Source organism: Spironucleus salmonicida, chromosome 7 (genome assembly GCF_000497125.1).
Source record: "Spironucleus salmonicida strain ATCC 50377 chromosome 7, whole genome shotgun sequence".
In the NCBI taxonomy this organism is placed as follows: domain Eukaryota; phylum Fornicata; order Diplomonadida; family Hexamitidae; genus Spironucleus; species Spironucleus salmonicida.
Window position 1 is genome coordinate 148,242 of NC_090602.1, and position 14,309 is coordinate 162,550.

The window sequence follows — 14,309 nt, forward strand, 5'->3', positions numbered from 1 at the left end:
TACCAAAATATTTGCAATTATAAGAACGAGTAATATGTTAATACTTACGAATAAGTCAAGATATCACTCACACTACTTTTCAAATTCATCATATTTCTGTAATAAAACTTTCTTTATTTTAAATTCTTTTGCTTAATAAGAGCGTGACAACAAATCCGCAAATAGTTTTCTTGCATTCTCAATACTAATATTATACTATTCTAACTTAATATAACTCAGTAAGTATGATACAGGCGAAATTTTTGCATATTTTTCAAAAAGAGCTTTACCATTTTAAAATTAGCCAGTTTAATAATAAATCCGAGCTATTTGTTCTCTAAAAGACCATATCTACTTATCTTCACATTATTATTAGATTTCCATCTCTAAACTATGTGTATCTATACAATTTCCCTAATAATAAGAATAATAACATTATTATATCTTAAATTAAATACAGTCTTAATTATCATACATAGCTAATACTTCGTTGCCATGCTCTTATAGTGCTATAGACAACTAACCAAACAGCTATAAAGAATCACATTTAGCAACAACTTTAGTTAGTTCATCCTTAAAATTTTCATTCTTTTCATTAAAAACTATTTATAAATAAGCATTGGCTACATTAATATATTCTTAGTCTTTCAACTTATTTGAATCTATCCCCTATAATAAAATTTTAAATGCTTCATCAATATCTTAACAATAAAAATCTGCATATGCAAGCCAAGTACCTGAATCATAATTATAACGATCTAATGCCTTTTTATATTATTAAGCTGATTTATATTTCGGTGGAGTAATCAATAAGTTATCCTATTAAATTTAATAAAATGTAAATTTAAGAAAAGATGTATTCTCAAAATTATTCTATTATTTTTACGCTTGAACTACCTACTCAATTTCTCCAATAATCATTTATTTCATAGAAACTATCTTAACATTAACTATTTTATTTCTTATATACTGATCTGTTCTAATATAACAAGTAGTCGACGGAAATACATCAACAAGTTGGGCCAAAACCTCACCATTTTGCATTGCAAACATTTTACATTTCAGCACATTACCTTCTTTAATAGAAGATTTCTCCTTCATATCCCCAATTAATGAACTTCCAATTATAGTATTATTTTCATAGCCTTCAACTATAAAATCTACAAACTCATACTTTTAAAGCTAAGCTTACGTTTTGACCTTGGCAGGTGCTAAGCCGCAGCAGGAAACACGGAGCTTTCCATCGGAAAATCCAGTTATAACACCTTTCAATACTGTCCCAGGTATGATTTCATATATTTCGCGCGGTATAAAAATATCTGTTTTTGCTACTTAATTGTCTGAAATATCATAATAAAATCTGTGGTTGGCATCAAAGGCGCAAAGAGGTATTTAAACTTCAACTTTAGAGTACGTATTTAATCTAGATGCAGATGCAATTGCTTTGTAGTGTGGGTATGGAGTCTAAATTAATTAATCATCAACCATGAGCTCTTGAATCTCATAGAACGAATATACATATTCGAAAAGAAGAACCGACTGAGGTATTTTGAGAAGAATCAATTTAGAAATGATTAGTTCTGTGTTAAAATCAATTATTTTGGATTTATCTAGCATGTTTTTGTAAATTTTTCCTAGTTCTAATTGGTTTCCATTATTAATAACGTTTTAATCAGCCATTGAAAAAATCACAAGTTAAGGTTTTGGAGATTATACAAATTCACAAATCGCAATTTTAGTATCTTTATATATTACAATAAAGTCAGTTGAGTTGATAGAAGTTCCTTTAAGCTGAAGATCTAAGACTTATATACCTTTGTGATCTTCTTGATTAAATGTTAAATGCTAAAGTTATGATTCAATAAAATCTATTTTATCTCCAGATTGTAAGATAAATAAGTTATTTTCTTTACACACATGTTACTTAACGATACTTTTAAAAAAATACTCTAAGTCTTACGTTAATTCATATTAATCTGAAATTGAATGCAATATTCCACGAATTCCTAACCGCCCGATTAGACCTGACCCTAAGTCTACAATAAGCTAAGGAAATGGTAAAGTTTTGTTAAAAACTAACAAATCTGCAAAAACGGTAGAATTAATTAATTATAAGATATCCTCTGTATTATTTATTGATAAAGTTTTTGCTAAAACTATTTTCTTGAATTCTGGCTTAGGAAAAATTTCAATAAGCTCCTCTTTATGTACTATTTTCATAGGAATCTTACCCATATAAAATCCTTTCGAAGCTTCTCTTACAATTAATACTTAGATTAATTAGAACATACCTACTTATTCGTCTGAGTCTATATTTCTAATATGCACTTTATTTCCGTTAAATAAAGTAACTGTAAAGGTTATATCAGTTTTGATAGATACAAAACCTGCATATATTTATTTTAATTCAATAGGAAGATCTGATTTGTATAACATAGGTGCTATGTAAATGGTAACTAGCGGCTCCTAACCAAACATCTTAATAATGTATAATTTTTCAAAAATAGTTATTAACTTCTGATTTTCCTCAAATTATAAAAGCTACTCTTTCTATTTTTCTGATAAAAAGCTAGCAGGTAGCATAAATCTTATGCTGTCCGAAGAATCTTTGATTATGAAACATCCAGCAGTGATACCATGATAAAATAAGTTTTCGCAATTTAACTCTCTACCCTCAATGCACGACTATCCAGGTAATTATGATCGTACTAAAGCTTAATTAATAGACCTATCACTTTCGTATATATTAAGAATTTAATTTTAAGTTAACTTTTCTTCTGATTGATAAACACTACTTCTCTATCCTTCTTTTCTATAAAGAACGGTAAACCTGTAACTTTGACTTAAATTTAATCTTTAATAGCATTAGGCATCATCTCCATATAATTAAATAATAGAATAAGGGAAGGTTTAGAGCACTTAACTAACGGTACCTGAACCGTAATCACCAACTTTCATATCATTAACTAATAGTGTATCATCCTAAAATTAGTAAGGGCATAAAGTAATAACATTATAATATCCCAATCTGTCATATTATATTTATACAATTTAAAATTTATATTTTAATGCTAAATTTTATTTTCTAGAAGGTTCTTCAAGTTAATGTTTATAAATTCGCAATTTGACAGTATGCTTTTTACCTTCATAAAAGTAAGAGGTAGTAGCAAAAATAAAAGTCTTCTCTATATCGGTTACTACAACCTCATATATTTTATCTAACTTTTAACCTAACTTTAATGGTAATGATTCTTTAATCTTAGCTATCTCAAAATCATACATATCGATTTCATATACATCATTAATATTTATAAGATCACACAAAAATAAATTTTCAAAATAATAAAACTTATATGGCTTTATAACAGGTATTATGATATCTCCTATAGTTACATCTATATTTTTTTAAGTCAAATATGCATGATATTGTGTAGGTAAAATATAGCACCAAATTTTTTCAAATTTTCTTTCAATCTTAACCTAAAGCTCATCTTAAGTTTTGCATGGAAACATATTCATTAAATGCTCTAGTTAAGACTTATCTAACCGCTAGAGCTCTGGCTATATGGGAAGATAAGCTCTACCATAGTTACAAAGCACTTTTTGTCCTGATAGGAATTTATGATGAACACAAAATTCATTGATAGATTACTAAGTATATTCTTATTGACAGGTTAATATAGCTTTATTATATTTATAATCTACTGCTAACACCATAAATACATCTTCAAATCCTTCATAAAATGCAGGATCTACTTAAATATTACGTCTAAAATACTAAAATGGTAGCTAAAATGCGAAATGCTATGCTTAGTCGCATTAAATATCAGCCACACGATCATTAAATGTCTTAATTGAGCCTCTAATTTTAGTACCCGGTGAGAGAAGTGTTGATTCTTCTTAAGTATCAGAATTAATATTCCATAATTATAACTGAGCTATTTTAGAAAGCTTTTTCACCATGACCGGTACATATTGTAATCCTTTTATCGTACTGTTAAATTCAGAAAATGGTAAAAATCCATTTTTACCTTTACCGATCTCTACTAAATAACCCATATCCTCCTTCACTAATATTTTCCCAGAAACTATAAGACCTTCTCTAATATCTATTGAATTCACAGGAGATAGTAAAAATGATCTTGTTGATTCTTGCTTAACCACTGACATTGGTAAAGGATGATCTAATAAAAATTCACCGCTGCAGATTCCAATAAAACCTGAAGGTAGTTCAAATTCAGTCACACCATTATTACTTTTTAATGGTACTGCTAGTATCTAGAGACCTGGATAAAAATCCTGCTATTATAATGGGAACATGTTTGAAATGGAAAATGAAGTGATAAATATATTATTATATATAATATTATCATTCTATGACTTGGCTATAGAGGCACCAAAATTATTCAAATGCTTATAGTTAATTAACCTTATATAAAATATCTTCTCCATTGTCTCCTAATAATATACTAATGGCTAATTTTATTCCTTCTGAACATTAAGAAAATCCCATAGCTATTGGAATTGTAATAGGCGTATAAGGTGTTATTATTTTTTGGAACACATGTTTCTAGCCTTAATTAAGTGATTTTAATAATTTTAGACTCTTAAAATCGATTGAATTTCGTTAGAATTTAGTCACATAAATAGCAAACGAAATTTAAGGGTCATATATATTTAAATAATTATCTGTCCATTAAAATACTTCCATAGATATAATTTACTACTAAATATCTTTAATCTTATATTAATTATTTTTAATATTAGGTATGTCTAGGAAATCATTGAACCATTCCATAAACAGAGAATTTTTTAGATCTAAACCTTCAGTAAATGAATTTTATTACTGCTTCCTCATAATAGGTACTCGTTAACGTTTAAATTTTTAATAAACAGCATGTATTTATTCTAATTTACGATAGTTTGCTTCATTATAAATTAATTATATATTATATTTTGAAGTTAAACGAGAAAATTTCTTTGAGCTTACTTCATATGTATTCGCCATTGCCATAATATAATCTATATTATTGTAAGGAGAAAAAGATAATGAACCAATAGAATATGGAGTATTAGACATAAATTTAGACAATGGAAGCTTAGATACATAAGGAGTAGGAAAAACAGGAATTATTTATCGTATATCAAGTAAATTTTAATATTCTTCATCGGTCATGCCATCTATTTTTAAATTTGCCTCCTATAAACAATCTTGATACTTAGATAGCTCATAAACTGTAAACATATTTGTTGATGTAAAATTTTCTTAGCTTAATTAGTAATTATCTTAAAAATATGCATCTAGGATAGATTTTCCAGCCAAACCTTTAGGTTTGCTATAAAACTCTCTATATTTTATTGGGAACATTAAAGCTTGCTTATATTATTATATATGAATAGAGATTTTATATAAGAATTTTTTTATGTAGTTTAACTTAGTTAAAGAATTACTCGACCTGTACCCATAACGGAGGTTATAGGAAATACATAAATAAATAATTTAAGCTGAACTGCCAGCCAAAACTTTAAATTAACTAAATTAAAATATTCATACAGTGTAAAAGGATATTTTCTATGCATATGAAGATATTAGTAGAATAAATAACAATTTAAAGACCATATTAGCTCAAATTTAATTATATAAGGATGATTTACACGATATTGACAAATTACACTCAGAAATTCCGATTTACTAACATCCTCATATATCGATATTTACACTGAATTTAAGCAACGCTTACACATACCTAATAAATGTTACGACCGAAAACCATAAGATGTAGTAAATTTTTAGTAATTTACCAAATGAATTCCACACTACGCAGCTTAAAACAATGATCTAGAACTTTCAAAACAGTTAAACCAACGCCACAAAGTAACTAAAAACCAAATACTACAATCTACTCTCAAATTTGTAAGACTACGAAAACACTGGAAAAAATAATCAAAAAATATTCAAATCATTATCAGCAAAAATCCACACTCTAAATGTCTTGAAAGCGGATAACGATACAAGTCATTAAAAAATCACCCAGCTCAGAAATACCATTGAGCACAAATGCCGCTCCATCGAAGGCTACCAAATCGAGCAGGATAACCTCGAAGTCTCTATTTAGACGCAACGACGGACACTGACATCACTGGCGACGAAAGCATAAATTTTGGAGCAGGTAAACAACTGCGGTTATCGCGACGATTTCGAGTGGGTCGCGCCGATCTAGGAAACACAAAAGCCGGAGCTCCTAATCGAGCAACGGTTGCTTAAATTAATGCAGTGAAATCACTTGCTTTTCACGAGCTGCATAAGCAGTTCGATCTGAAATTGCTGCGAATCGACCTTTTTGACCAGTTCCTAAATCTGTTTCTGCATGCTTTGCAGAAGCTGTGAATTCTCTAAATTTGAATCCTGTTATATCACCTCTTATTCGTAGTACACCTCAGTAAACAGGTTTGTAAATATTCTTATCCCACGATCGAAAAGCTCCTTTAATTTGAACGTTTCGAGGTCAGAATGAAGGTATTTTAGAGTTTCTGGTAGCTTCTCTGATTCGATTTTCGTCAGTTTTGTCTGGCGGACATCGAGAGTTTGGAGCGGAAAAGGAGTGAGGTCAGGTAGAATTTCGAGAGATCCATGCGATAAATTGAGCGTCTTGAGGTTCTTGAACTCAGAAAGCACGATTGTTGGGAACTTGTACTTGGTAATCACAAGGTCTTCGATGTTGGGGAAAAGGTGCAATATTTCAGTTGACGGAAGCTCGTTTCCATTGGTTCGAACACGATCTACAGTGGAGAGAAATATTAGTAGTTCGTTAAGTGATAAAGTCGGATCTGGGTTAATTAGTGTTGTAATATACGGTAAATATGTGGCTAGTAGATCGCTCATTCAGTAAAATAATATTAATATTAATCCATATAATAATCACTTTACGTTTTGTAATGCATCACGGGTTTTGATAAGTGTTTCTAGATCATTTAGGAGAACAACTTAGTAGTCTTGCTCGCCATCAATTCCTTCATATTCTGAGATTACTGATTGATTATGCTAAATCTCTTTTTGAAGAGCTGCAATTTATTTTTAGTATTTTTACACATCTTGTTAAACCAATTAATTAGCTTATTGCTTAGTAATGGAGTCTGATAAATAACTGTTTAATTAGCTGAAATAGCTGTCCATAAATTCTTTCTAATGTATAATTCTTTAGGATTCAATTATATAATACTCTAAGGTAGCTTAAATTTCATCAAAATTTTTCCAATAGTTTTTGATTTGGTCTTTGAGATTGATTGATAGTTGTTCTATTTCACCTATTGTTTAGTTATCTTACATAATATTTAACAGTTTATCAAAATTAAGTTTATGGATTACAACTGGTGTAAATTTCAATAAATTTTCAAGTTAAAGATTCTATACGAAAACTGGTTTATTAATTGTGATTTGTCTGGTTTTGTCTGCTAATTTTTAATCAATTTACTCGATATATTTATATAATTGATATTCTTTCATTCTTATTTTGTTCAATAATATAAATAATTTTATTTAGTATTGATATAGTATAAAAATAAACTAGACAATTTATTACTATTATAAATAATTTATAATTATTTAAAATAAATCGTATATTTATAATATTATTAAATTTATTTAATATTATTAAATTAAGTAAAAATAAATCCATTCTTAACTGCCACTCCTTATAAAATGTTTGTCGTCTTGGCTGACCTCTATCACAAGCAAGAGTTCCTTGAATCCTTGAAACGTATCCCAAACATGAAATGGTAGGCTGGTATTCCAAAACGTTTTGAAGGCATGTCTGCTACTTAGATTAAATCACTTCTTAATAGAAATATTGAACAACTCCCTGCACCTGCTGTTAAATTAACTGGTGAAGTACCTGAATTCTGGAATTGGAACCATGAAATGCCAGAATGTGCTGGTGCTAAGACTGTCCGTGATCAAGGTAGTTGCGGTTCCTGCTGGGCCTTCTCATCTGTCAATCAGCTTGCTGATAACAGGTGTATCCAAAAATTAGACAAAAAACGCGTTCAACTTTCTGAATAATATGTGGTATCTTGCGATCCTATTGATATGGGCTGTGATGGTGGATGGTTAAAGATAGTTTAAAACTATCTTATCCATACTGGTACTGTTAAAAACTCTTGTGTTCCTTATACTTCTGGTGATTCTTCTAAGGATGGTAAGTGCCCTAAGAAATGCAAGGATGATTCTGAACTAGAATTCATTAAAGCTACTAAGACCGAAAGTGTCTGTTCTGATGAAGAATCCATAAAGGTTGCCATCACCAAAGGTCTCGTTTAGACGGCTTTTACTGTATTTTCTGACTTCATGTATTATGAAGGTGGTATTTATGAACATACTTCTGGTTATGAAGAAGGCGGTCACGCTGTTATGTTTGTTGGTTTCGGTGAAGAAAACGGTACTCCTTACTGGACTGTTAAAAACTCGTGGGGTAACACTTTTGGCGAAAATGGTTTCTTCAGAATTGCCAGAGGCCAGAATGAGTGTGGTATTGAGGACTCCTGTTTCTTAATCACTCCATGATTGAATCTTTTTATCAATTTAAATATACTAAGAATGTTATTAATTGAACAATGCTCTCTCGCCACTCATTTTGAAAATGTTCAATATCTATATACCGTATAATATCCGTGTTCTCCAGGATGGACTGCGAGATTCAGAAAATCGCACAGCTGCTCAACCCAGCGCAGCTGGACCTTTCGGCCGAGATAGTCAAGCATACTGAGTCAAGAATGGCTCAGCTGGTTTTCGAGAACGCAGTGCTCCGTGACGACATCGCGGACCTGCTGCGCGAGAAGGCACGTCTGGTGCGAGGCATACAGGGGAGCCAGGAATCAGGGAAGCAGGGTGGATGGACTATCGCCGGGACCCAAGCGTCCACAGATATTCCTGGCGAGTTGGACTGCCTGCAGCACGCGCTGGGTTCGCTAGGCTGGGCGCAGTTCGACGCTGGCGTTCTGCGGTTGTTCCGCCTCTAGCGCAGCATCGACCATATGCTAGGCAGGGAAAGTGCGGGACCGGTGCACAGCCTGGAGGATATTGCTGCCTTCTGCCGAGTCGAGTGATGCTATAAGAAAGTGAAGTACGCGAGTATGCATATAATAAGTCAAAACCCCACCGAAAAATGACAAGTTTAACCCACTACGACCTTGCCACGCTTGCCGACGCAGACTAGATCCGGACCCTCATCAATCCCGCCGGTACCTGTACGAAGCAATCCACCTAGAATGTGGATGTGACCCTAATCCTCCAGTCGCCCGTGATCCCGCTGCCAGTCAAGATCCTGAACCTGAAGCCCGCAGCAGACTAGCAGCGGCTAGCACATGACACGTTAATGAACTTCCTCAACGCGTCATTCGAGCAGCGTGTGAATGGTAACGCGGTGTAGCTACTGAAGGAGTCCGAGGACGGCATCACTTCCACCCTGGGCACGGTCGGCTCGACGCTCGACGCGAACCCCCATAACATCGTGTTCCCCTTTCACCGCACAATCGCCCACTACGCCTTCTACTACAAGTGGCTAGCAGTGGTAGACTACTTCCTCCGCGAGGACCTCCTCCGGGACATTACTTCGCCAGACAGCGTGGGCATGACGCCCCTCGACCTGTACTATGTCAACTACCGCGAGCTCGCCCAGCACATCGATCTCGACGACGTTAAGCACCCCCAGCACCCATCTGCCCTCAAGCGGCATGGCACCTGGTGGCGCGACCAGTAGCTCTACAAGATAGCTTGCCAGAGCGGGATGCTGCAGAACATCAGTAACGCAATCGCGATCCAGGTGCCCGCACCCTCCAAACCCCATAAGGAAGGCACGCCGGAGATAATGGGCGTAAAGGAGCTTCTGACTGTGCTCTTCGCGGCAATCGGCGGCACCCCCACCCAGAAAGCCTACTCCCCACTGGTCAACCTCAGGCTCTGGCCGGTGAATCTATACTGATATATTAAATCCAATTAATAATAATACTTATAAATAAGCATACAATATAATATTTACTATTTAACATCTAATATTTTTATTCTTAATAATATATCATTGATTATTAAATACATGCAAAATCTCACTCTGTCAAATTATTAAATCTTCAACCATTACGTACTTTTATCATCTCTGCCATTAGTTCATTCTCTACAACTACGTCCTTTATTCGCTTGTCAAGAGCATCAAACCGTGATTTACGTATATTTAAAACATCGTTAATTCCTAAAATTTCATCATTTAGTACTTGAATTTATTTTTTCATTCCGCTTATTACTTTCATTTTTCGCATTTTGCTATCTTACTAACTTCTCTAAATCTCACGTTACTTATTCTTCTCAAATGCCCGCATTTCATCATATGTTTATTTTAGTGCTACTTCAGTTTTAGCTCGCGCTTTCTGAGCGTGCCCGGCTGCTTTTCCTTACAAATGTGCCAATTATTATTCTAGAGAAATACACTTTTAATCATTATCAGTCTTCGTCCTAACTGCACTAATGAGTTCTGTTAGATTATTTTTCAATAGTTCTTCTTTTCCTTTGAGGACAGTTATAGCATTCCTACGAATTTGACAAAATTCATCTTAGAGGTCGGCAAGTCGCTTACTAAGTAGCTCTAGAATTGCATCACGTTCATGTTGGAGCACAAGAATACGATTTGCAAGCGATTTTAACTCTAATTGGTTGCTTTCATCATTACTTGTGGGAATTGTCTGTTTGAGAAGCTAAATATCATCACCATTTAAACCTGTAAGGTCACCACAGATTCTACAATCAAAAATACCATGTTTACAGCGTTTTTATACTATTTCTGGAGCTTTATGACGAATAGTTTCCATTGCAGCTGAATGTGGGAGTTTGAATTCAGCATATAATGATTAGAACTAACCAGGGACTCCTTCCTCATTATGCCTAGTTGCCGTTTTTACTGCATGCAAAAGACGCTGAATCATTACTTTTTATTCATTTAAGCGAGAATCTGTTTCTTCAGTTGATTGTTCGGCCTAAGTTTATTGAACTAAAGCTTGCTCTAAGCGTGAATTAAGGTCAATATTTTCTTTTCTAAGTCTATCTATTTCTGCTTCTTATGCTCTTTGGGTCTACTTTAGATTAAATTTATCATCTATATGTTATGTTAGGCCATCATAATCTCTAAGTGCGCGAGCTACTACAGCAAAGTTTTTATCGTTTCTATCTAATGAATATTTTTTTACATATTAATTTTAATTCGCCATCAGTGAAGTATTTTCTGAAATATAATCATCGTTCATATTTTAAAAATTAGACTCTAATATAATTTAATATAAATTTTATAAACTCACTTAATAATGTCATAAAAGTTTGATATTGATAATTTTATTGAAATAGCTAAAAAAAGTAAAGGTATAACCAATAAATATTTACCCATTTAATAAATTTAAAGCGTTTATGTAGATTGTGTTGATGCTTCTATAAAATGTTGGCAATTAGCAGATTCCATAAGATTTTGATTAGCGTTAACTACAGAATTTGATTAATTAATTAAGTTACTAAGATTTTTTGATAATGTAGACTCGTGAGAGTACAGTGTTTATTATACGAATGGTGAACTAGATTTTTCTTCAATACCTTAACTTGCTGAAAATGTTAAGATATTTGGTTAATTTTATTCCTAATAATTATGATTTTATGAATTTTACTGCTATATTAAATTTGAAATATCTGTTTTTATAGGATATAAAGTTTACCATTACTCTATAATTTAAACACTTTTTTCTAGGGTTTGTACTGTTAATCTTTTCTGTCGTTATATATATGATAGAGGTACTAAGTATATCGAATTATCATGCTCGGATATACTTTACTTTAATTAAACTGCGCTATTCTTAATATCTTATTTTAACTCTTAAAAACTTTAATTCATAGTGCTAGCATCTAAGCTCTTATCTGATAATATATCTTTTGATCTTTGTCCTGTAATATAATTGAATGTTTTAATTAGCTTATTTTCATCAATTTACATCTTATTGGAGCATCCATCAAATCCATATTATTCATTAATTGATATAATTAATTAATTTTTCTTCTCATCCATTCTACTTGATACCTCTTCTTAATTTAGCTAGTCAATTTAATCCTATAACGATAATTTGGGGCTTACTATATTATTTTAGATATTACTATCATGAATACTGGCTTAAGCATCCATATAATCGTAAGTATAATTATGTTATGTAGTACTTTCGTTATCAAAATTAGCATTCAAACTAGCTTTTAATTTACTTCCATTATTCTAAAGACCAAAAAATGGAGTAACTGGACTTTTCAAAGTATTAAATTTTTTATCATGTTCAAATTTGAATACTTTTTCATTTTTACTTAAGTTTAAGTTATCTAAATTCTTCATTTTTAATAATATTTTAACCATATTATCATTTTTTGTTATCTCATATATTTACTAAATTATAAGATGATCAATTAAATTAATTTCGTCTATTAATAATTTCACAATATCTTCATGGTTATTAACTGCTGCTATGTAAAGAGATGGTATATTAGCTGGAATATTTAAGTTTTTAAACTTAGTTACAGCCCCAAGTTCGTTACTTAATAGTCTACATACTTCAATGTTACCTTTTTTAGCAGCAAACATCAAAGCAGTAAATCCATAGTTATCTTACAACTATAATTCATGGTTAATAAGTATTTTAACGCATTAAATACTACATTCAGCTGCTGCAAACATTAATGCGGTCTAACCTGTCTTCGAGCGATTTGAGGCTTAATTTAAAAAATTAATTAAAAACTCTGGTCTATTAAAACGTGCACAAATCATAAGATTACTATATTGGTTATGTTATATATTTTTATATTCTTGTAAATTCAAGTTAAATGCTACGGAATCATTATTTTTTATAGATGTAACAAGAGGATTTTCAGAGTGCATTTTTATTATCACACGTTTATCTTTATAATATATATTAATACAAATCTTTACAACTTAGATAAATTATGACTTTAGATATTTTTAACTTATATATTTATATCTACAAGGGATATGTAATCCTTACATCATACAAACAGTGTAAACTAGTAGTATGTTAAACAAATCAAACTACTTTTATAATAATATTTATTTTTAATCCCAATATTAAAGTATTAAATTATTATTATTATTACTTCGATAGTTTTAATAAAGATAGAATTAATATAATTGAGTTTGCTTGGATTGAATAAAAAATTTGAGGGCAAAATGATATAAACCAAACAATATTACAAACCTTAATATATATATAATATTTTATAGAAATATTTAGTTTACGTATTATCAGGGTGATTCTGAAATTACTATCATTTAGAAAAAATACATTTTAGAGAATAGGGTAACTCTGATTAATGAAAAAACAAAATATTTAAATGATATTGAAGATATTAGAATGATATGAGGAGAAATCCATATATTATCTACTTTATAGTTAACATCCCGTATATATTTAAATACTATTTTAATTAAATAATATATCTATATTATATTCAATAAAATAAAATCACTTCAACATCATCAAACTAGGCTGATATTAGAAAACTACTAAATTTATTCAAATATTGTCATTCCCGTATAACTTGTTGATATCCCTACCCTTAAATTGTTGCTTTGAATGGAAACTGTAATTCTGGTCGGAAAATAACTGAGGGTGTAAAGGGTTTATTAGCTAGGAAAAATACAGGATCATGCCCACTAATTAAATCAATAATCTAGTGTACGTGTTCGGTCCGCTATTCAATATCTTTTAAGATGGAACACTGTCCTTTTGAACGTATGGTCTCAACTGTTAAGTCTGGCAGACTCGTAACAGTTTCATTGAAAGGGCGTTATTAAAAATTCAGTACTTACAGCAATTATGACTGCTGAAAATGCTGGTTTGCAATTTGGTTTAAATTTGATTTAGATCGAAATTTTTCCTTAGATTTTTATATTTTTGATAGTTTTTGGGTCTATTTTCGATTATTTTTTGTCTTTTATAATTATTCTAAAGGTGGTAGGTCCTGGAGTCCTATGTTTAAGATTGGTGATTGTAAATTTTTCATTATCTGGAATGTAGGTTATCAGAATAGTTATCTCATTAAATGGAGTAATAATATATACTAAGAATAATATATAATAAAATAGTTGAAAATTTTATATGAAATACAAACTTAATAAAAAATATTAAATATATAATAATTTAATATACCATAATTAATAATATACCATAATTGTTATATTTTTTTATTTTCGAATTATGACATATTATATAATTAAAAGTATTATATATTAAAAATTTCACCCTATTCA

The 14,309-nt window shown here is 31.1% G+C and overlaps 11 protein-coding genes across 11 annotated transcripts; 4 read left to right on the plus strand and 7 right to left on the minus strand. All coding sequences in view use genetic code 6, as the record gives it.

Annotated features, from left to right (window-relative positions):
- Positions 1-63: 63 nt before the first annotated feature.
- SS50377_26761 (uncharacterized protein) lies at positions 64-4,299 on the minus strand (the record flags this gene model as incomplete). The annotated part of the gene is made up of 1 exon (XM_067910567.1): positions 64-4,299. The coding sequence occupies one exon, from the start codon at positions 4,297-4,299 to the stop codon at positions 64-66; it is 4,236 nt and encodes a 1,411-aa protein (XP_067761254.1).
- A 49-nt stretch (positions 4,300-4,348) lies between these two features.
- On the minus strand, positions 4,349-5,347 carry SS50377_26762 (uncharacterized protein; the record flags this gene model as incomplete). The annotated part of the gene is made up of 1 exon (XM_067910568.1): positions 4,349-5,347. The coding sequence occupies one exon, from the start codon at positions 5,345-5,347 to the stop codon at positions 4,349-4,351; it is 999 nt and encodes a 332-aa protein (XP_067761255.1).
- Positions 5,348-5,402: 55 nt separating this feature from the next.
- SS50377_26763 (uncharacterized protein) lies at positions 5,403-6,257 on the plus strand (the record flags this gene model as incomplete). The annotated part of the gene is made up of 1 exon (XM_067910569.1): positions 5,403-6,257. One exon carries the CDS (start codon positions 5,403-5,405, stop codon positions 6,255-6,257), a length of 855 nt encoding a protein of 284 aa, XP_067761256.1.
- Positions 6,258-6,259: 2 nt separating this feature from the next.
- Positions 6,260-6,862, minus strand: SS50377_26764 (uncharacterized protein; the record flags this gene model as incomplete). Its single annotated transcript, XM_067910570.1, has 1 exon — positions 6,260-6,862. One exon carries the CDS (start codon positions 6,860-6,862, stop codon positions 6,260-6,262), a length of 603 nt encoding a protein of 200 aa, XP_067761257.1.
- Positions 6,863-6,898: 36 nt separating this feature from the next.
- SS50377_26765 (uncharacterized protein) lies at positions 6,899-7,483 on the minus strand (the record flags this gene model as incomplete). Its single annotated transcript, XM_067910571.1, has 1 exon — positions 6,899-7,483. The coding sequence occupies one exon, from the start codon at positions 7,481-7,483 to the stop codon at positions 6,899-6,901; it is 585 nt and encodes a 194-aa protein (XP_067761258.1).
- Positions 7,484-7,678: 195 nt separating this feature from the next.
- SS50377_26766 (Cathepsin B) lies at positions 7,679-8,539 on the plus strand (the record flags this gene model as incomplete). The annotated part of the gene is made up of 1 exon (XM_067910572.1): positions 7,679-8,539. The coding sequence occupies one exon, from the start codon at positions 7,679-7,681 to the stop codon at positions 8,537-8,539; it is 861 nt and encodes a 286-aa protein (XP_067761259.1).
- A 119-nt stretch (positions 8,540-8,658) lies between these two features.
- SS50377_26767 (uncharacterized protein) lies at positions 8,659-9,081 on the plus strand (the record flags this gene model as incomplete). Its single annotated transcript, XM_067910573.1, has 1 exon — positions 8,659-9,081. The coding sequence occupies one exon, from the start codon at positions 8,659-8,661 to the stop codon at positions 9,079-9,081; it is 423 nt and encodes a 140-aa protein (XP_067761260.1).
- A 59-nt stretch (positions 9,082-9,140) lies between these two features.
- SS50377_26768 (uncharacterized protein) lies at positions 9,141-9,956 on the plus strand (the record flags this gene model as incomplete). Its single annotated transcript, XM_067910574.1, has 1 exon — positions 9,141-9,956. One exon carries the CDS (start codon positions 9,141-9,143, stop codon positions 9,954-9,956), a length of 816 nt encoding a protein of 271 aa, XP_067761261.1.
- A 145-nt stretch (positions 9,957-10,101) lies between these two features.
- On the minus strand, positions 10,102-11,265 carry SS50377_26769 (uncharacterized protein; the record flags this gene model as incomplete). Its single annotated transcript, XM_067910575.1, has 1 exon — positions 10,102-11,265. One exon carries the CDS (start codon positions 11,263-11,265, stop codon positions 10,102-10,104), a length of 1,164 nt encoding a protein of 387 aa, XP_067761262.1.
- A 47-nt stretch (positions 11,266-11,312) lies between these two features.
- Positions 11,313-12,920, minus strand: SS50377_26770 (Ankyrin repeat-containing protein; the record flags this gene model as incomplete). The annotated part of the gene is made up of 1 exon (XM_067910576.1): positions 11,313-12,920. One exon carries the CDS (start codon positions 12,918-12,920, stop codon positions 11,313-11,315), a length of 1,608 nt encoding a protein of 535 aa, XP_067761263.1.
- A 662-nt stretch (positions 12,921-13,582) lies between these two features.
- Positions 13,583-14,062, minus strand: SS50377_26771 (uncharacterized protein; the record flags this gene model as incomplete). The annotated part of the gene is made up of 1 exon (XM_067910577.1): positions 13,583-14,062. One exon carries the CDS (start codon positions 14,060-14,062, stop codon positions 13,583-13,585), a length of 480 nt encoding a protein of 159 aa, XP_067761264.1.
- Positions 14,063-14,309: the final 247 nt, after the last annotated feature.